Source organism: Hemitrygon akajei, chromosome 6 (genome assembly GCF_048418815.1).
Source record: "Hemitrygon akajei chromosome 6, sHemAka1.3, whole genome shotgun sequence".
Taxonomy (NCBI): Eukaryota; Metazoa; Chordata; class Chondrichthyes; order Myliobatiformes; family Dasyatidae; genus Hemitrygon; species Hemitrygon akajei.
Genome location: NC_133129.1, coordinates 68,064,985 through 68,087,465, shown reverse-complemented (window position 1 = coordinate 68,087,465; position 22,481 = coordinate 68,064,985). Strand labels below are relative to the sequence as shown.

The following is a 22,481-nucleotide window of genomic DNA, read 5'->3' as shown; positions in this document are numbered from 1 at the left end:
TCTTCCAGAACCATTCCAGAATTTAGTGATCATTACTAATACCTCCACCATCTTTTCAGCAACTTCTTTCAGAACCCTGGGGTGTACACTATCTGGTCCAGGCGACTTATCTACCTTCACACTGTGGTGATATCACGTGCAATGATGAGCCAGTACATGATTGGACAGAGCACTGAGCATGTGGCTAGGTTAAGATGTGTTTGTTTATTACTGTAAATAAAAGTTCTCTAATTCTTCAAGAATATGATTCTTTACTGTTAACCCACGGTTTGTTTAAACAGAAGTAACATAACACACACCTTTCAGTTTCCCAAGAACCTTCTCTCTGGTAATGGTAACTTCACACAATTCATGACCCCTGACACCTGGAACTCTCACCATGCTGTTAGTGTCTTCCACAGTGAAGACTGATGTAAAATATTTAATCAGTCCATCCGGCATTTCTTTGTTCCATCTCCATTACTATGTTTCCAGCATCATTCTCCAATGGTCTGATATCCACTCTCAACTCTCTTTTACACTTTGCGTATCTAAAGCAGCTTTTGGTATCCTCTTTAACATTATTGACTAGCTTACTTTCGTATTCCATCTTCACCTTCTTAATATTTTTTTAACTTGCCTTCTGTTGGTTTATATAAGCTTCCCATTCCTCCAATTTCCCACTAATTTTTGGTCAATTATATGTCCTTTCTTTGATTTTTATGTTGGCTTTGACTTCCCTTGTTAGCCACCATTACATCATCTTGCCTTCAGAATACTTCTTCCTCTTTGGGATGTATATATCCTGTGCCTTCTGAATTGCTTCCAGAAATTCCAGCCATTGCTGCTCTGCCGTCATCCCTGCCAGTGTTCTTTTCCAATCAATTCTGGTCAACTCTTCTCTCCTGCCTCTGTAATTCCCTTTACGCCACTGTAATACTGATACATCTGATCTTAGCTTCTCCTTCTCAGATTTCAGGGTGAATTCAATCATATTATGATCATTTTCCCCCATGGGTTCTATTACCTTAAGCTCTCTAAACAATGCCGGTTCATTGCACAACACCCAATACAGAATAGTTCATCTCCTGGTGGGCCCAACCATGAGCTGCTCTAAAAAGCCATCTCATAGGCATTCTAGAAATACCCCCTCTTAGAAATCCATGTACGTACAGTAGACGTGTGCTGTGCATGAATTGTTTGTATCCATTTGTGTGTGTGGATGTGCACCTGTGTTCATACCTGTAATCTCTGTGACTGACTCGACTAGGGAAGCTGTAGTGTAGTGAACCGTTGATATCACACCCCCCACCCCGATGTTTGCTTTTGCTGGCAATAATTTCCATCTCAAAAGTACCATCTTCCCTCTAGGAAAAGCAAAATGTTTGCTCACCTTTAATTATCTGAAGTGTTTGTGTAATTATTCACACTGACAGCATTGGTGAGAAACTGTTGTTGCTCTTTCTGTTCCATAATGCTTGAAATGAATGTCTAGTGGTTGTTTTGGGTGATTAGTGAGATTGTATTGCCCCCAATGGAGATCATCCAACTATGCCTCTCACTTGTATTTGGCTGTGTTAGTAAAGCTTTAACAAGAATTTCATACAGTAATTGGCACAGCCATGTAAGCCCTCTTTTTTAATGTTTCCATTATTTCATGGTTCTTTGGACATTTGGCCAGATGTGGAGGCTCCAATGCACTAGAATGTAAGAGACTGTCAGTCACTTTCATTGCAGTACAACGCTTCCCACCATTAAGAACATCCACAAAAGATGATTTGTCAGGAAGTTGGCATCCATCATCAGAGAGCCCTACCGTTTGATTCATGCCCTCTTCTTGATGCCACCATCACCCACCTCAAGGTTCAATAACATCTTCTTCTCCACTGCCATTAGGTTTATGAACTATCCTGAAAAATCATAACACCGCCTTGGATCTTATTATTTTTCTTTCTCTCATTGTTGGACTATTGCTGTTATTTTTTGTTGTTGTTTATTTTGCACATGTATGCAACTTAAGTTATTTTGTTTATATTAACTTATGATTGTCCTCATCTTGTAATGTGTTGATCTACTGCTGCAGAAAGCTAATTTTCAAAACAGTTATACCCCGTATATATATCTATGACTGTGACAAGAATGAACATGAACTTGATTTTCAACAAAAAGATGAATTTTGGTTGGAAGAATCAACAAAGACAAATTCATTTCTAAAGGAGTACGGAAATGTTATGTATAGGGATCTTCAAAATGATGGGACAGATTAAAAAAACAAACAGGATCTCTGGTTTCATTATCAGGGTCATCCAGTAATGAACTCAGAGCTTAAGTCAAACTTCTGTAAAAGGCTTTGAGTGGAGTATTATGTTCAGTTCATTATAGGATTGATGTGAATGTTGTAGGGAGTGTTCAGAAAAAAAATTGTGGAATAGGTTTGGAGGTAAGGAAGTTCAATTATATGGATGAACTAGGAAAGTCAGCATTCTCCTCTGATTAGGGAAAGTTTGGATATGACTTGATAGAAGTAAAGATCGCCAAGAGTTTAGACAAAGTAAATAAGTGAATGGGAAATTGTTTCAATTGGCAAATGGATTGAGAATAAGTTATCACGAATTCACTGTTTAGAGTGGGAAAATATTGGTTGTGAATTTGAGAAATTAATTGAGGGAGAAAATAACTGTGGAAAGAGCAGGTCAATAGTGTAGCATTTAGTGCAACATTACTACAGCTCCAGGCATTGAAATTTGGAGTGTGAGTACATGGGTTTCCTCCGGATGCTGGGATTTGCTTCTGCAGTCCAAAGACATACTGGCTAGTAGGTTAATTGATCATTAAAGATTATTCTGTGATTAAACTAGAGTTAAGAAGGCAGCTTGTTGGGTCGGAAGGCCTGTTCCGCACTGTATCTCTAAATAAAATAAACAAATAAAGCTGAATGAATTGTGTCAGCCTGAGCTCCCCCAACAGACTGGCAGCCTTCTCCATTGTAACAATTTTTAGGTATTCATGGGATCTGGATGTCACTGGCAATGCTGGTGTTTGTTCCCCAACCTTTATAACCCTAACTCAAGGAGGCTGTTAATAATTAGAATCAGGTTTAATATTGTCGGCAAATGTTGTGAAATTTGTTAACTTCACAGCAGCAGTACAATGCAATACATAATAATAGAAAAGAAAAAAATCTGTGAATTACAGAAAGTGTATGTATATTAAGTAGTTAAATAAAATTAGTGCAAAAATAGAAATACAAAAGTAGTGTGGTAGTGTTCATGGGTTCAATATCAATTCAGAAATCTGATGGCGGTGTGGGGGGGAGATGCTGTTCCTGAATCTCAGTGTCTTCAGGCTTCTGTACCTCCTAACTGATGGTAGCAATGAGAATAGGGCATGTGCTGGGTGATGGGGGTCTTTAATGATGGATGCTCCCTTTTTGAGGCATCGCTCCTTGAAGATGTTCTGGATACTACAGAGACTAGTGCCCATGATAGAGCCGACTAAGTTTACAACTTTCTGGAGCTTACTTTGATCCTGTGCAGTGGCACCCCCTCCCCACCCACCCCGGATACCAGACAGTGTCCAAAGGAGGAGGCTTTGGATGAACCCAAGTGCAGGACACAGGCGCAGAGGCAGAGTCGTGGGGCATTAGCACTGTCACAAAATCAGTATCCAGTATGGGGAATCAGTATCCAGGAGAGCCTTTACACAGGGACAAGGTTTACATAGAGTATCCAGGAAATGATGCAGAGCTTAGAACTGACAGTCCTAAGGAATCAGGAACCAAGGTTTACTCACACTACAGTCAACCAATGAACTGGCAAAGCATGGCTGTGATGCCCAAGTTTTATCCTATGTTCGCTAATGGGAACCAGGTGTGCTGTAATTAGTGGAGTTGGGAATGATTGGAAATCAGACGAGGGGATTAAGGCCCAATTAAGGAGGTAAAAGCAATATGGGGAATTGCCAGATGGGACCAAGACAGGCAGTGATGTTGCTCTCCACAATACATCTGTAGAAATTTTCAAGTGTTCTAGGTGGCATACCAAATCTCCTCAAGCTCCTATTGAAATATAGCCGCTGTCATGCCTTCTTTGTAGCCGCATCAACATGTTGGGTCCAGGTTAGATCCACAGAGGTATTGACATCCAGAAACTTGGAATTTCTCACTCTCTCCATTTCTGATCCCTCTATGAGGATTGGTATGTGTTCCTTGTTTCACCCTTTCTGAAGTCCACAATCAGCTCTTTGGTCATATTAATGGGCAAGGATTTCATGCAGGCCAGATGAGGTAAAGACAGCAGATTACAGCCCTGAAGGACATAATGAAGCATATTTTTATGATCTGTGTTTTACCGTTACTAAGTTATTTTTAAAAGACCAAATTCCTTTGCCACAATAATAGAAATCAGGTTTATGTCTCTGGGTCGTATTTCCAGAAATCTGGCTTCCAGTCCAGATCACTGTGTATCTATTTTGTGATGTAGAAGAATGGCTATTATTCAGTGTCCCAAGCTACAGACTGAACACTACGATACTGCCTGCACTCCAAGCATAGATATTCAGCAACATTTGGAATGAAATTGAAAACAAACAGTAAGATTGTAGGTTTAATGAATCTATGTTCCAATATTGGAATGAAGATGAATACAGAAATTAAATTGACTTTATTTCTTACATTCTTTACATGCATGAGGAGTAAAAATCTTTACGTTATGTCTCTGTCTAAATGGAAGGAGCCTCCCATCAGGAAACAACAAGGCTTGGAACTTCCTCAATGTAACTCTGCTTCCTACTTCAATTTTTGTATCTGTTGTCTCTCTCCGATCCACCAATCATTCCTGCTGCGGTGATACGTGTACAAGGAATTAGAGCCAGCCAAAATTAGTTCTCCAATTTTGCAAAGAATGGAGAGTAGAAATTTTAGAAGACCAGTAATTGAGAACAACCTGTAATTATGAAAACCTAGTGGTTATTATCATTTGGGCTTGTGCTGTCCCATATTCCTCTGAACATTTCCTTAAACTACACATCTTGTATGTTTTTATATGTTGCCAAGGTATTCATTGGAATAACTAACTATATTCTGTATATTCCACAGACCTTGTGTGACTTGGGGATATCATTAATCTTAGCATTTATTGACAATAAAATGACATCTCCTCGGTGACTGGTGAGTTGGAGCTGGGACACGATAAGAGGAGGTGAATTAACAGTCTTCAGTCCTGTGGACTAACTCCTGATATAATCAATGACTGTGTAGCAAAGGGGGCTGAGAGGATTACATAATTAAAAATTGCATAAAATATATCTGACTCAACTAAGGGGTTGATTGATGGTAGGAGTACCCAACTAAATCAATTCTGTGTGGGATTTTTGAGGTGAATTTGTTCATTCTGATGTAAATTTCCATTGCAGCTGTATAGACATTCCTACAGGTTTTCCTTCCTTCTTTTCAGAGGGGTTCTGTTTAGTAGCTTGAGGGCCTATTCCAGTGTGTACCTCAAAAGTATTGCAGTGTTTCATCTATGAGAAATCACACTATGGAGTTTTCCTGGAACGTCCAATTTCTAACTGAACTCCGAAGCTAAATCCAACAAATTTTCCCGTTCTCCCAAAGTGTTTTCCAGCTAATGAAGTACTTTTGAAATGTCAATTTGCATTGGCCAGTTCCCACCAGCACTAGTGTGACAATTCCCAAGTTTTTTGATTTATTGAGTATAAATATCAGTTAGAAGACAGGATACTTCTGTTTTGAAACTACGCATGTCATGCAGTCTTTATTTCTTGCCAGAGACAAACAAGGAACCAACTGAAAGCCAACACTTGTGAATGTGCAGACTCTCTCAGTAATACATGCTCTTATAAGGACATAATAAAAATTGGAGGCAAAAATAGTCACTAGCCCTTTGTGTCTTCTTCAACAATCAGAATCGGAATTAGGTTTATATGTCATGAAATTAATTGTTTTGCAGCAGTACAGTACAAGCCATAAAAGCTATTGTAAGTTTTAAAAATGGAAGATGAATAACAACATAACATCTATGGCTTATGGACTGTTGAAAAGTCTGATCATGAAGGATGAGATGTGTTCTTGTGATGCTAAGTGTGAGTCTTCAAACTCCTGTTCCTGAAGGTAGTAAGAAGGCATGTCCCAGATGATGAGGGTCTTTAATGATGGACGCTGCTTTCTGAGACACTGCCTCTTGAAAATGTCCTCAGTAGTGGGGAGGGTTGTGCCATAGATGGAACCAGCTGAGTCTACAACCCTCTCCTCCCACTTGTGATCCTGTGCATTGGAAGCTCCAAACCAGGCTGCCACGCAACCAATCAGGATGTTATTCACCATATATCTACAGAAATTTGCAAGAGTTTTTGTTGATGAACTAAACCTCCTCAAATGCCTAATGGAGTAAAGCTGCTGATTTGCCTTCATCATTATTGCAACAATGTGTTGGGCCCAGGAGAGATCCTTTGAGATTTTAATGCTCAGGTACTTAAAGCTGTTCACCCTTTCCACAACTAACTCCCCAAAAAGGACTAGTGTGTGTTCTCCTGATTTCCGCTTCCTGAAGTCCATATAACACCACACAACCAGCTCATCTTCAAGGTTCAAGTTTCAAGATGCATTTATTATCAAAGTATGCATGCAGTCTATAAATCTGAGATTCATCTTTTCCAGATGGTCATGAAACAAAGAAAACCATGGAAGCTGTTCAAAGAAAAACATCAACCCACACACACTAAAGAATCGCACTAACGGCAACAAGAACATTAACACCCACCCCCCATGCACAAATAAAAATCGTGCAGATTGCAACGAGAACAACCCTAAACCCCAAACTCCCTCGGACAAAAAAACAAACAAATCACGCAAACAGCAACAAGAACATCAAACCCTAAGCCCCTAAACCCCCTTGTGCTAAAACACAGAACTATCTCACTCCTCTAAGCCTCTTTGTCAACATCTGAGGTTCTGCCAACAACAGTGGTGTCAACTGCAAATTTATAGGTGCGTCTAGACACACAGTTATGAATGTAGTGGGAGTAGAGCAGTGAGGTAAGCACACATCCTTGAGGTACACTAGTGTTGATTGGAGGTGAAGAGGAGATGTTATTACAGACCAACACTGACAGGCGTCTCCTATTAAGGAAGTCGAGTATCCAGTTCCAGAGGGAGGTACTGGGGGCCATGCTTTGAAGCTTGATGATTAGTCTTAAGAGGAAGGTGGTGTTGAATGCTGAGCTGTAATTGATAAACAGCAGATTGATTTATGTTTGGCTGTTGACAGTGCTCCAAAGCCAAGTAAAATTATAGCTTATCTTTCACCATAGCATCGCCTTCCAGCATTAACCCTGTATTCCTTGATACCCTTATTATATAAAAACCTTAAGTAGACTCAGACTTGAATCTGCAACCATCTCCCTCGGAGGCAAAAGTGGAACCTACTCACCCACTAATCTAATTTGGAGCTAATAATAAAACTCTGCCAAACATCCATAATTACCAAAACAAGAGAAAATCTGCAGATGCTGGAAATCCGAGCAACACCCTCAAAATGCTGGGGGATCTCAGCAGGCCAGGCAGCATCTATGGAAAAGAGTACAGTCGATATTTCAGGCCGAGACCCTTCAGCAGAACTGGAGAAAACTGAAATATGGTCCTTCAAAATTGACAACAGTAGTGATTGCAAAATATCTCCGGGATATTCTTGAACTGCTTTGCCATTTGGGAAGCAAGCTGAATGGAAGTGAAAACAAAGCCTTTTGAGTAAGGAAAAGTCAGCCAAGATACTCAAGCCATGTTTAGCTTTCTTTCATTGAACACAACAGAACAAACATGTTTATACAGGCCAAGATTAGGTTCAAACTTAAAAGGATGGCACAGGCATTCTTATGAAATTGGTCTGGAACCAATTACCGTAAACAGCAGGTTTGATCAACATGAGACTATTTTCAGTGCAGAACACTATGGTTTAGCAGATCATCACTTGAATGGGACACTGGGAAAATATGTTGTTTTTGAGCATTTGTTATTGAAGTCAAACAATTTGAAGCAATCATCAGCATAATATGATATGGAGATAATTGGACCAGATCTCTTAAATCAGATATAAGTGCAATGTCTAAGTGATTTTCCAGAATGAATCTGAAGAAAGTGTTTATTGGTAAATGTCCTGTGCAATTTTGTCTAAATGCTTAGGAATAAAAGTTAATTGAAGGAATACAGCCAAAAGGAAAAATTACAGCACAGTTTGCAACTTACTGGGGTAAAGAATGGATTTGCATATGTATATTGTGATTTATTTTATTCTTGCTGGCCATAACAATCAGAGCAACCAATCCGAACACAGCTCCCACAATCTGCATTTGATAATGGCCAAATAACTAACTTTTAATGATGCTGAAGAGAGAATCATGGAATAAATATTGACCAGGACCTCTTCAAAGTAATGGCCTGCTTCTTTTGAAATCCACCTTGGAGAGATTTTCAGCTTAACTTCTCTTCCAAGTGTCAATGGCTCTGACATTGTAGCACCTCATTAGTACTGCATTATACTGTCGACCTGGATATTTTACACTCTCAAGTTTCTGAAGAAGCAATTGAACCCATAACCCTCTGACTCAGGAGTGTGAGTGCCAGAACATTGAACTGCAACTTATATTGTGTACAAAGGTGAAATAAGTACTAAGTTGGTATTTTGTATACTTATACTTAGGAGTTAAGTTTTCTGGTCCAAGTAACTGTGATTCAGTTTCCAGTTGCCTGTAATTTTCCACGTGAAGCAGCAGTTCACTGGTACAGGAAAGCCGTATTATAGGATTCTTGGCTACACATAGTATTTCCCAACCTGAATCATTGGGAATCCCAATAAAATGCTTAAACACTTATTTCCTTATAAGTTTGGAGGAGGCCACTTTGCCCAGTGAGTCTATATAAGCTCCCAGAGCAAAGCCATCAATCACATTCATTCCTTCACTTATTTATCTATAATTAATTCTCCTCTCAGTCACCTACAGCAGGGATAATTCACATTAGTCAATTACACTACCAACCCCAGCTCATCTTGGAGATATAGGAGCAAACCAGGAGAAACTCATGCTATCTCTGGAGAATGTGCAATCTCTGCAAAGAGAGCTCCAAAAGCCTGAATCATACCTGGGTTGCTGGAACGAAGAGACACCAGCACCAACTGACGCACCAGTGTGTCACCCCTTCAATTTTCTTCCAATTAGTATCAAAGACAATGGTTTTAAATTTGAAACTAACTATTTTCTCTTCATTGGCTTGAATTCTGTATTCAGTAGTGGATATGGTTAGAATTAACTCTTGTCTCAGCAAGGACCGGCACCCACTGCAATTTGCCTATTGCCACAATAGGTCTATGGCGGGTGTGATCCCCACCTCTTCACACAGCCTTGGATCACCTGGACAATACAAATATCTATGGCAGAATGCTGTTTGTTGACAACAGCTCAGCATTTAATGCAATCATTCCTACAATTCTGATTGAAAAGTTACAGAACCTGAGCCTCAGTACCTTCCTTTGCAGCTAGATCCTTGACTTCCTAACCAGAAGATCACAATCTGTGGGGATTAGAAATAACATCGCCTCCTCACTGATGATTGACACTGGTGCACCTCAGGAGTACGTGGTTAGCCACTGCTCTACTCCCTCTATACCCATGACTGTGTGGCTAAGCACAGCTCAAATTCCATCTATAAATTTGTTGATGATACAACCATTGTTGGCAGAATTTCAGATGCTGATGAGAGGACATACGGGAGTGAGATATACCAGCTAGTTGAGTGCTGTCACACCAACAACCTTGCACTCAAAGTCAGTAAGACCAAAGAACTGATTGCAGACTTCAGAAAGGGTAAGACACACACCAGTGTTCATAGAGGGATCATGAGTGGAAAGAGTGAGCAATTTCAAGTTCCTGGGTGTCAATATTTCTGAGGATCTAACGTGAACCCAACATTTAGATACAGCTACAAAGAAGGCATGACAGTGTCTATATTTCATTAGATTTGGTTTGTCACCAAAAACGCTTGCAAACTTCTACAGGTGTTCTGTGGGAGCATTCTAACTAACTGCATCGTCGTCTGGGGTGAGGGTGGTGGTTGGCTACTGCACAGGATTGAAGTAAGCTGCAGAGAGTTGCAAACTTAGTCAGCTCCATCATGAGCCCTAGCCTCCATACTATCCAGGACATCTTCAAGGAGCAATGCCTCAGAAAGTGGGCATCCACCACCAAGGACCCCCATCACCCAGGTCATGCCTTGTTCTCATCATGAAAGAGGCACCAAAGTGTGAAGGCACACACTCAACAATTCAGGAACAGCTTCCTTCCCTCTACTATCCAAGTTCTGAATGGACATTGAACCCGTGAACACTACCTCACTCCTTTTTTTGCACTACTTATTTAATTATTTAACATGTACTGTATAATTTTACTAGAGTTCACATTTGTCTCTATTATTATGTATTGCATTGTACTGCGGCTCCAAAGTCAATAAATTTCACAATATATGCCAGTGATGTTAAACCTGATTCTGATTCTGAAATGACTTTTAGGAAAATCTCCAAAATGGTCTAAAATTATTCATGGTGTAAACTTGCATTTTCATTAAAGAATTGTCATGGTCTGCAAACCTGGAATAAAAGACTCAATTTTTACCTAACATTTTAAACATTTTAGGAAAAGACTTTTTCAAAATCAAGGTAGAAAAGAAAACCATATTCTTATAAGAATATGTTCATTTTTGTTATTTAAAATTCCATTTAATTTGAACCATTTATGAGAACGTTGTAATATGGTAACATTAAGTTGTTCTTCTTGCGTAAATTTGTTAAGGTGAAATTACAGCTAAGTACACAATGTAAAAGTTCACTCACACCTCTAGACATAAAATTTTCAGGATAATTTATGACAGGAATAGATTCTAAATACCTGAACCTCTCTGCAGACACAGTTTTCCCCTGCCTGCACTATAAAACAGCACAGACTGTGAAGGAGTGCTGAATCGCTGCCAGAGGTTACTGTGCTAAATATGCATCGGCTGAAATTTGGAGTTTGCTGTCAGCTTCACAGTTTAATGACCATGAGTGCTGATAGTTTTGCTGCCAGTTGTGGGCCAATTTTCCTCTAATAAACATTCCTTAATAAAGGTGGAATAAATGCATATTTGCTGAACCTTTTCAATCCATTTTCCTTGGAGAAATGTCAGGAGAAGCATCAATTGAAGACTAATTCTTTTTCTTGCATTTAATAATAAAAACAGCTGTTAACAATGAAAACAGGGCAAAGATTCCAACTGCCTAAACTAACAAAATCTGGAAGGAATTTTTTTGTAAATGCGTGGCTTATAATTAAAATAATTAACATTTCCAATCTGTTTTTCTTTACTCCAGCATGTCCACCTGGGACCTTCAAGCCGGAAGGAAAGCCTGGGGGCATTAGCACCTGCCTCAAGTGTCCTGGCGAGCACCAGACCTCCCTACCAGGGAGCACCTCAATCGGGGACTGCATCTGCGAGGAAGGATACAGGCTTGTAGGGCAGGTGTGTCAAGGTGGGTCATGGGGAGGACATGGACCGAAACTTATTATAAGAACAGCCACAACAATATCCGGATAATTCTATATTTTGGATCCAAGGTTGCCAGGGCTGTCTTGGCAGTCTCCTGGAAATCTACTCCTGGAATTCTGCTGTCAGATACACCTGGAGGGAAAAACCCTGCCACAACTTTAGAACATTGGGCTTTTATTTCATTTCCTTTGATGAGTTTGATTTATGAGTGATGGGAATGTTTTTAACGTGTGGCACAAAGGCACAAAAAGCATAGCTCCAGTGATATGGCTTCAATCCGCACTGCTGTCTGTGTGGAGTTTGCATGTTCTCCCTGTGAACATGGTGGGTTCGTCTTCAAGCTCCATATTCCGATGAAGTGGGTTGGTAACTGTAAGTTTTCCCAAGTGTAGGTCGATGGGCGTTGGGAGAATTGAGTTGTTTGCAGCTGATAGGCACGAGAGAATACGGTGCAGGGTAAATATGTGTGTGAGTTGGATTGGTAGGGACTTGATGGGCTGAATGGTCTCCGCTCCTGAAGAAGTACAAATTTAAAAATATGGTTGCACCAACTTCAAAGTTAATCTGGTTGAATTGGCTATCGAATATCTGTGGGAAATCGGTGTTCCGGCAGAATAAACCAGTGGATCATGTGAGCGTGTGATAAAGTTGGAGGAAAGAGGTCACAAGGTGAAATCTCCAGGGATGTATTAAACCAAGGTGACAACCTGGACAGTACAATATTGTATTTTAAAACATAGATGATGCTGTTCTCTATCATATATATCAAGTGGATTCCAGTTAATTGTGGCATCAGTAAATCGGGGCAGCCACTTACTTGGGACAACTCTTAAAAAACAAAAACTAATCAAGAAAAGAGCCAGGACTCCCTTTGTCTATTTTGGGCACCATGCTGTTCAACTGGAACAGGAGGCATTTGCTGAACAGTTTTGTAACTCGTATCAGTTGAGTATGCTTGTGTTGTGTGATCTGTTTGAGCTGATGGATGCTGATTCAAAGAGCAGTGAGTTTTGAATGATAATTCTGACTTCTTTTCATTTTAAATTTTAACTTTAAAAAAAATTCAAACCCATGCCAAGATGCCACAACAAGATGTAATCCCAGCCAAAAAAGTTACCCTACTGGGCCAAATTAAAAGCCATCCACCCAACACCACTCGTCGTCAGCTAGCAGAGAAAACTCAGAGTGCCGAAAACTACAAATTGCATTTTTGGTACAATGGCAAGATAAACTAGGAGAAGAATGGGTGAGGGGACAACAGGAAACTTCCAAAAAACAAAAGGATCTACATGCTGAAGATAACCTGGGTCATTAGTTTATCATTGTAACTGGATGAGGTGTGAGTGTCAGTGGACCCATGTTTAAAAAGAACAAGACAGAGGATCTAGCTAGGAAGCTCAACACAAAGATTTTAAAGCAATAGATGGTTGGTTGTCTCAGTGGAAATGTAGGCATCTCATTAAATTCAAGAAAGCTCATGATGAGAAAGGTAGTGTTAGTGCTGTAAGAGCAGAAACATGGAATTCTACAAAATTCCCCAATGTGCCTCAAAAATTTTGTTCAGGTGATATCTACAATGCCGATGAAACAGGCCTTTTTTTATTATGGAACGCTGAATGGTTCCCTTGGCTACAAACACATAACACTATCAGGATCAAAGAAAGCAATGGTTCAATTATCTGCACTAGGTGGTTGCTTTGATTTTGTTCATTTACAATCAAAAGAACATGGCAGCATACGCTTAATTAACTCCTCCATCAATAAACTTCGCAAATTAATACTCAGTTTTATAGTACTGTAGAAGTATTGCTAGTGTTCTATTTTTTTCTGTTTTTCTGTTAAATACACAATATGTTACTCAGTTAAACAGTAGTTCATCCTTTTTATGCCTTCATAACAATTTCCATGAAACTTCGGTTAATTGGGCCAAAATGAGTCCTAATAAACCAGAATCCATTGTATTAGCCAATCAGTTACTTAAAGCAGACAAAAAGCTGTGTATTATTTGGATGTAAACATGAATGTGGATCCAAACAGAAATTGTCTAGTCACAAACAAGAGAGTCCTGCTGAAGGGTTTTGGCCCGAAACGTTGACGGTACTTTTTTCCATAGATGCTGCCTGGCCTGCTGAGTTCCTGCAGCATTTTGTGTGTGTTGCTAGAAATTGTCCAGTTTTACTTTAATTAATTTCTCTAGGGTTTTCATAACATCAAGAATCAATCCACATTAACAATGCATTATGAAATGCTAACCAGCAGGGGATGAGTGAACTTCGTTAACCTTAGGCTACATCCACACTAGACCGGATAATTTTGAAAACACCGGTTTCACGTAAAAACGATAGGCGTCCACACTAGGCATTTTTAAAAATATCTCTGTCCACATTGAAACAGATACTTCGGCGAATCTCCTCCTACTGCGCATGAGCAGGACACACCACTGAAAGCAAGCAACATGTTTGGTGTCGAATCTCGCTGTGAAAGTGCGCGTTTGTTCAGATACAGACTAGAAAAATTTAAATGACGGGCAGCTTTTGACTCTCATGCAGGAGGACTTAAAAGTAAAAAAAAAACAAATATTGAAACGTATGGAGGCAACCGACGGAGTTCACAAATAGCATGAACTGGCTGACGACGAACATTGAAAAACTGATTAACTCTGTTGCATTAATAAAGCACCTTGTTAAGTGTGTAAAACATGTCTGCATCAGTATTATCTTGTATTTCCATACAATGTTAGTTAGGCTGTTACACATCTATTGTCAGAGAAGTACTTTCATATGAACCACCTTCATATGAGCAAGGACAGAAAACAGGGCAAAGTGAGTCTACATATTTATTCAGTAAGTTATGGGTCAAAGTATTTGGTGAGTACATTTCTAACTCTACTGGCTTCAGTCTCGTTGCCGTCTGTTCTGAAATTGTTAGGTTGTGTTCAGGAAAACAATGAAATAGCGCGCTGCTGTCTGACAGTATTTTTAGATTTCTCCGGTTACCCCATCCACACTGCTCCGGCCAATCCGGCGTTTTCAAAATTACACACTTTGGAGAGCGTTTCTGAAAAGCTCCGGTTTTGGGGGACAAAAACGCCGGTTTAGTGTGGACAGAGGATAAAAACGAAGAGAAAAAGCTTTGGTTACTGATTTATCCGGCGTAGTGTGGACATAGCCTTGGTTTCACTGACAATGGGAGGTGTAATGTGTTGCATGAAGCAGCGTTTAACTGGCATTTTATGAGCTGATGTGTTAACTTATCTTTTGTGTTGATACCCAGTGGTCCAGTGCCCAGTGTTGCAGCCACCTCGGAATGGTTACTTCATACAGAACACGTGCAATAACCGTTACAATTCTGCATGTGGGATTCGGTGCAAGCTGGGCTTTGAAGTCGTGGGCACACATGTTCGCCTGTGTCAATCTAATGGCCAGTGGTCAGGTTCAGATGCCAAATGCAGAGGTAACTATTTCAATAACATTACGTTTTGGATCCTTTCAACTTATTACAACACTTTAGCATTTCAGTTACATTACTTGCACGGTTAGAATGATTGTGTAAACTACAGGATATCTCGTCTTAAATGTACCTCAGACTGTTCATGGCAACCCTGTAATGCTGGACTACGGTGGAGGAGTAGTTTGCACTCCAACCCTGAAAACCCAATTCCTTGATGATGTGACACACAGAAGGAGACCATTGGGCCCATTGTGTGTGTGCTGTCACTTTGAAAAAGCAATCAGTCTGGTCCCCAGCCCTGTTTCCAAGTTAAAACCATCTCTCTTTTCAAAATCCCTTTTAAATCAGCTTCCCCTCCCCTTCAAGCAGAATATTGGAAATTTCAACAATCTGAAATTTCATTCCTCACCTTCAAACTTCCCCTGGTTCTTTCCTGAACTTGTGTCCTATAGTTACTCATTCTCCTCCCAGTGGAAACAATTCTTTCCCATCAACTCTACAACCCCCTCCCCCACACCTTCACTATTCTGAACATTTTGTTTTAATTTTCCCTTAGCTGTCTCTGAGGAGAGTAATCCTACTAGCCTCACCGTACAATTTCTTCCCAAGTAACAAGCTAGTCAATCTGCATCAGCACCAAACCCTTGCCACTGATCCTGAAGTGTGTTGCCTGAAATTGGGCATGAAACCATAAGACATAGGAGCAGAATTAGGCCATTCAGCCCATCGGGTCTGCACTACCATTTCATCATGGCTAATTTATTATCCCACTCAACCCCATTTGCCTGCCTTCTCCCTGTAAGATTTGATGTTTCCAGGACATGAAACTCTGCTGAAACATAACCAGTGTTTCTGAGGACATGTTTTGAAGCATTGTATTTTGTCAGTCCTGGCTCAGAGTATAGTATTATCATTTCTGAAGCAGAAGGCTGCAAACAGACAAATAACAAGATGATCACACGACTGCAGTGCTTAGAAAGTGCAGCACTGTCGGAGAGCTGTAACTCAGTTTACAAGTTAAAGTTTCGGACTTCTCGGGTGTTATGATAGGATTTTGAACGGCAAACTAAATATGATTCATTGAAGCACGTTATCCTCTCATGTTTGTATTGTTGTCCATGGGAGTTTGCCGTGTATAAATCGGCTGTGGCATTCTTCATATTTCAACAGTGATGCTCTGAGAAAGGATTCAACTGTCCCTGAGTCATTAAAGAAAGAAAAGTAAAAGTTCATCTTGGACTGAGGGATGTGGCAGATTGAAATGGATGGACCCTCTGTTATGTAAAGCTCATGATTATTTTTTAGTCTCATTGCAATCAATGGAAACAAATATCAGGGGCTAAATGTAAGAGCGATCAGTCTAACACCGAGCCCTGGTCTTAACAAATTTCTACCCCAAATATATCGAAAACGCAGTAGTTCTATAGTTCCATTTAATACCAGAGAATGTATGCAATATACCTGAAATTCTTGCTCCTCACAGACTTCCACACAAACAGAAGAGAACCCCAAAGAAGGAGTGGCAGTAAAAACACAAAGCCCCTCCCAATTACAAGAAGCAGCAAAGCATCAACCCGCCCCCCCTCCCTCACTCATTTCAGCAAAAAGCATCAGCACCCTCCACCCAGCAAGCAAGCAATAGCAAAGCCCCCAAGACAGACCATGATCTGCATTACAACAAAAACTAATCGTTTACCTAGCAATTCGACAGGCTCTCTCTCTCTCTCCCTAATAAAAGGGCAGAGAGATGTCACTCTGCTATAGGGAGACAAAAACAAAACAACTCGCTGATTAAAGTCTGTTCTCTCGCTTTTCTCGAGTTCTCCAACTCAAGAATCAGCTGCAAACCCTCCCCCACCAATGAGAGGAAGAGAGAGTGAGAGACCAGAAGTTGTACCTCTTTAAAACAATTCCCATTACGCTCTGTCCGCCAGAGAAAGCAGGATCTCCCAGTGGCCACACATTTTAATTCCACGTCCCATTCTCATTCTGATATGTCTATCCATGGCCTCCTCTACTGTCAAGATGAAGCCACACTCAGGTTGGAGGAACAACACCTTATATACCGGCTGGGTAGCCTCCAACCTGATAGCATCAACATTGACTTCTCTAACTTCCGTTAATGCCCCTCCTCCCCTTCTTACCCCATCCCTGACATATTTAGTTGTTTGTTTTTTTCTCTCTCTCTGCCCAACACTCTGCCTGCTCTCCATCTGCCTCTGGTGCTCCCCCCTCCCCCCTTTCTCCCGAGGCCTCCCGTCCCATGATCCTTTCCCTTCTCCAGCTCGGTATCACTTTCACCAATCACCTTTCCAGCTCTTAGCTTCATCCCACCCCCTCCGGTCTTCTCCTATCATTTTGCATTTCCCCCTTCCCCACTACTTTCAAATCTCTTAGTATCTTTCCTTTCAGTTAGTCCTGATGCAGGGTGTCGGTCCAAAATTTCGACAGTGCATCTCCTTCTAGATGCTGCCTGGCCTGCTGTGTTCCACCAGCATTTTGTGTGTGTTGTTCCCATTACTGTAGTTTATGTTTTCAAATAGATCTGAGTTTATTGACATTTTCTCCCTTTTTGTACAGTTCGCACCTGTCCAAGGTTATACACTCCTGAACATGGATTTATAAACTGCTCAACCCATGTCCTATCTTACAAAACCGCCTGCTATGTGACCTGTAAAAAGGGCTATATAATAGAAGGCAGGTCAAAACTGACTTGTCTAGCCAACATGATATGGGATGGGAGAGAGCCAAAATGCATTGGTAAGTCCAGTGAACAATGTGTTGTTGTTGGTTAGTGAAGTAATTACTCTTTGTTTGCTGAAAATCAACTGTACTGCATTCAGATGTAACAACAGCATTTTATTAAATACCTTTGTCCAAAGATGGAGGCCTAGATATTTCGAAGGAGAAACATCTTTGCCTCAATACAAAGAGGGCCCTGCTTGAGAAGATCCAGTATTGGACCTTCTCATAGAGAATAAGGCAGGGCAAATAAATGAGTTGACAGGCAAAATTCAAAGTAAATTGATTATCAGATTACATATATACAGTAACAGAACAGCCAGCCCTGAGATTTGTTTTCTTCCAGGCACATAAAGTAAATCCAAGAAATATGATAGAATCAATTAAAGACCACACCCAACAGGATGGACAAACAACCGATGAGCAAATGACAATATGCAGTGCAAGTTCAAAAGAAAAGAAATATTAATAATAATAACTTAGTAATAAACGACAAGAACATGAGATGAAGAGTCCTGAATGTGAGTCTATAGTTTCTGGGAACAATTCAGTGATGGAGTGAGTGAAGTTATCCCCTTTGGTTTAAGAGCCTGATGGTTGAGGGGCAACAACTGTTCCTGAACCTGGTGGTGTGAGTCCTGAGGCTCCTGTAACTCCTGCGCCTCCTTCCTGATGGCAGCAGTGAGAAGAAGGCATGACCTGAGTGCTGGGGGTGTTTGATGATGGAATCTGCTTTCCTGTGATTGGGCTCTATGTAGATATACTCAATAGGGGGGAGGGCTTTACCTGTGAGGGACTGGGCTGCATCCATTGCTTTCTGTAGGATTTTCTGTTCAAGGGAATTGGTGTTTCTATACCAGGCCATGTCGCAACCAGTCAGTATACTTTCTACCGCACAGTTTGTCAAAGTTTTAGATGGCAGACTGAATCTTCACAAATGGCCAAGGAAGTAGAGATGCTGCTGTGCTTTTTTTGTAATTATACTTACTTTTCAGATCCTCTGACATGATAAACCCCAAGGAATTGAAAGTCACTGACCCTCTCCACCTCTGATCCGCTGATGAGGATTGGCTCATCGTGGAGCTTTGGCTTCCTTCTTCTGAAGTCAACAATCAGCTCCTTGGTCTTGTTGACATTGAGAGAGAGGTGGTGTTGCTGTGGCACCACTCAGCCAGACTTTCAACTTCTCTCGTCACCACCTTTGATTTGGTCAGCAATAGTGGTGTTGTCGGCAAACTTAAATGTGGCATTGGAACTGTGTGGCTAAGCACAGTTATAAGTACAAAGAGAGTAGAGCAGGGTCTAAGCCCACAGCATTGTGGTGCACCTGTACTGCTGGAGATTGTGGGGTCTGTGGTTGATAAAGAGCATCCTGATGTTTGCACCTTTGCTGTCCAGATATTCCAGGGTTGAGTGAAGCGCCAATGAGATGCATCAGTTGTGAACTGTTCTGCCGGTAGGCAAATTGGAGTGGATCCAAGTCACTTCTTCGGCAGGAATTGATCATGTTTCATCACCAACCTCTCGAAACACTTCATCACAGTGGATGTAAGTGCTAGTGGTTCACTGTCACCGAGGCAGGTCACCACGTTCGTTTTAAGCACCAATACAATTGAAGCCTACTTGAAGCAGGTGGGAGCCTCAGACTGCAGGAGTGAGAGGTTGAAGATCTCAGTGAACGCTCCAGCCAGTTGATCATTGCAGGTCTTTAGTATTCAGACAGGTACTCCATCTGAGCCAGATACTGTCCATGGGTATATCCTCCTGAAGGATGCTCTCTCGTTGGCTTCAGACTGAAATCACAGGGTCATCGGGTATTGATGGTGTGAGTTTGAGAAATTTCATCCAAGATTGATGGACAGAGCATTCATAGAAGGCATTGAGCTCATCTGGGATCAAACCTTTCTTGTCACGTGTGTCATTTGGTTTCACTTTGTAGGAAGTAATAGCATTCAAGCCTTTCCAAAGCTGTTGAGCATCCTTCAGTGACCCAAGTTTGTTCCGTGATTGCCACTTGGCACATGAGGTAGGTATCTGGAGATTGTACCTGAGCCTCTTGTATCTTACTTGGTGGCCAAACCTGAATGCCACTGATCTGACCCTCAGCAGATTGTGGACCTTATAGTTCATCCAGGGCTTCTGGTTGGAGAGGACTGAATGATCTTGTGGGGTCACACTCATCCAGGACTTTTATAAAGTCCGTGACAACCATGGTGTATTCATTCAGATCCGCTGAGTCCTTAAACGTGGCCCAGTCCACCAACCTGAAGCAATCCCATATCCACTCCACTGCCTCTCGCATCCAGCACTTTGTAGTCCTTATCTCTCAAATCTTGCCTTTTAGCCTTTGCCTATATTTAGGCAGGGACTTTGGCTATAGGGATCCCAATTCTATTAGTTTTAAGATAGTGATGATAAGGGAAGGACAAGTCCACAGACTAGGTTCTTAAACTGGAGTAGGGCTTACTTTGGGGAAATTAGACAGGATTTAGTAGATGAGTGAGCTAGCTTGAAGTGATAGGAACGAATCACAAGTGGGAGGCTTTAAGAGTGTGATAGCAAGTGTCCAGTAGCAGTTAGGGTAAAGGGTAAAGCTGGCAAGTTTAGGGAATCTTGGCTGATGAAAGATATTAAAATTCTAGTCAAGAAAATGGAAGAATATATCAGGGTTTAGGAGATTGGGATTAAGTGAATTCCCTGATGACTATCAACAGATTAAGAATAATCTTAAAATGGAAATCAGGAAGGCAGAGAGAGAATATGAGATGGATCAGGCAGGTATGGCTAAAGAAAATCCCAAGTGGTTCTATATTAAGAGTAAAAGGGTGGCTAGAGAAAAAGTAGGTCCCCTTAAAGATAGGCAAAGCTGCCAATGTCTTAAGCCACAGGAGACTGGTGGATTTTAATGAATATTTCTCTTCAGTTATACGGCTGCTCAAGGGAAATGTGGAGATGTTTTGGAGGACATTCATAGGAGAAGGAATCTGCAACCTTACAGCACATTTTGGTGAACAAATCCCCAAGGCCTGACTAAATGTCCCCTTGAACTTTATTGGAGAGAGGAAATTGTGGAGGTCCTTGTGAAGATAATAGCTTCATTGTTAGCCACTGGTAAAGTTACTGAAGACTGGAAGGTGACTAATGCTCCATAATTTAAAAAGGGTAGTTAGGACAAACCAAGTAATTACAGTGTAGGCTGAAATCAGGAGTGGGAAAATTCCTGGAGGGAATTCTGTGGGACAGAATCTACCAGCATTTGAATAGACAGTGTTTGATTAGGAGGAGTCAACAAGGCTTTGTGCTTGTAAATTGGGCATAATGAACAATTTAGGGTTTCTTTTTTTAGAGGTAACCAGAAGGGAAAATGTTGGTAGGGCAGAGGATGTTGTCTATTTAGACTTTAGCAAGGCTTTCGATAAGGTCTCTCATGTCTGAAAGATTAGGTTCCATGGAATCTGGGAGAATTAGCTAGTTGGATTCACAATTAGCTTGGAGTTAGGAAGTGGAGAGTGGTGGTTGAAGATTGTTCCTCATCATGGAAACTGGTGTGCTGCAGGTGTCAGTGTTGTGACCCTTGTTATTGTGTGTGTGTGTGTGTGTGTGTGTGTGTGTGTGTGTGTGTGTGTGTGTGTGTGTGTGTGTGTGTGTGTGTGTGTGTGTGTGTGTGTGTGTGTGTTATATATGTAAAGACACACAATTCCTAGAGTGGGTCAGGACTCCCACTCTGGTGTGATAGTCTCTTGCACACTGGCTGAACCTGAAGGAAGAGGAAGATGGGTATCTGGTTGGAGTGGCCTTCTCCTTCTGTTGAGCTCTCTTAACAGCTAGCTCATTGACATGGGTACTTTCTGCTCTTTGCGTGCCTTTTCAAACTGCCAGACTGCAGGTGTCCTGCTCATCTGCTATGTCTTCTCAGTTGTTCACAGCAACATTGGCCAGAATCCGACCCTGTTTGCAAACATCCTTGAAGTGAAGCTGTGGACATCCAACCGGGTGTGCAGCCTCTGCCAGCTGCCCTTGCAGCAGGTCTTGCGGGATTCTACCAGAGCTCATTCGTCTGACATGTCCTAATCATCTGAGCCACCGCTGGCTGAGGAGGACGAACACACTGAGGATGCCTGCACATTGGAATACCTCTGTATTAGTGGCTCTGTCCTGCCAAGGTATGTGCAGGATCCATCTGAGGCAGTGCAGGTGAAAGCTATTCAGTTTCTTTTTTTGGCTAGCACAGATTGTCCCGGCTTCACTGTTACAGAGGGAGTGCCAAGAACACAGGTCTGATGCACACACAGCTTGCTACTGGTGGTGAGATGGCTGTTGCTCCACACTCTCTTCTTCAGCCTCGCCATGTCAGCTGCAGCCTTGGCTATTCTGTTGCTCAGCTCAGCATCAATGGTTGACCCAAGACAGGCGAAGGAGTGGGACCGTCGATGGTGGTGGATGGGAGGAGTCAGTGTCCTGGGCCATGACATTGCTCTTCAAGCTGATGGCCAGCCCACACTCCTTGCAGGCAGTGTGTGATGCCGCAGGTGGCCTTCTGCGGGGCAAGTCAGTGCTGCGTTGTCAGTGAACAACAGCTCACAAATGACAAGCTCCCGGATCTCCGATACTATTGCACCTGCCTCAGCTACCTCTTCTGGTATGTCATTCCATATATTCATCACTCTCGGTGTAAAAAAAAATGTTGCTCCTTAGATCTCTTTTAAATCACCCTAAATCT

General features: G+C 41.4%; 1 protein-coding gene across 1 annotated transcript in view; it reads left to right on the top strand.

Annotated features, from left to right (window-relative positions):
- The window catches only part of svep1 (sushi, von Willebrand factor type A, EGF and pentraxin domain containing 1), a 289,678-nt gene that overhangs the window by 78,720 nt on the left and 188,477 nt on the right, over positions 1-22,481 (top strand). The window contains exons 4-6 of the mRNA XM_073048583.1: positions 11,394-11,552; positions 14,843-15,022; positions 17,600-17,779. Coding sequence (XP_072904684.1) covers positions 11,394-11,552; positions 14,843-15,022; positions 17,600-17,779 — 519 coding nt within the window. The remainder of the gene's footprint in view (positions 1-11,393; positions 11,553-14,842; positions 15,023-17,599; positions 17,780-22,481) is intronic.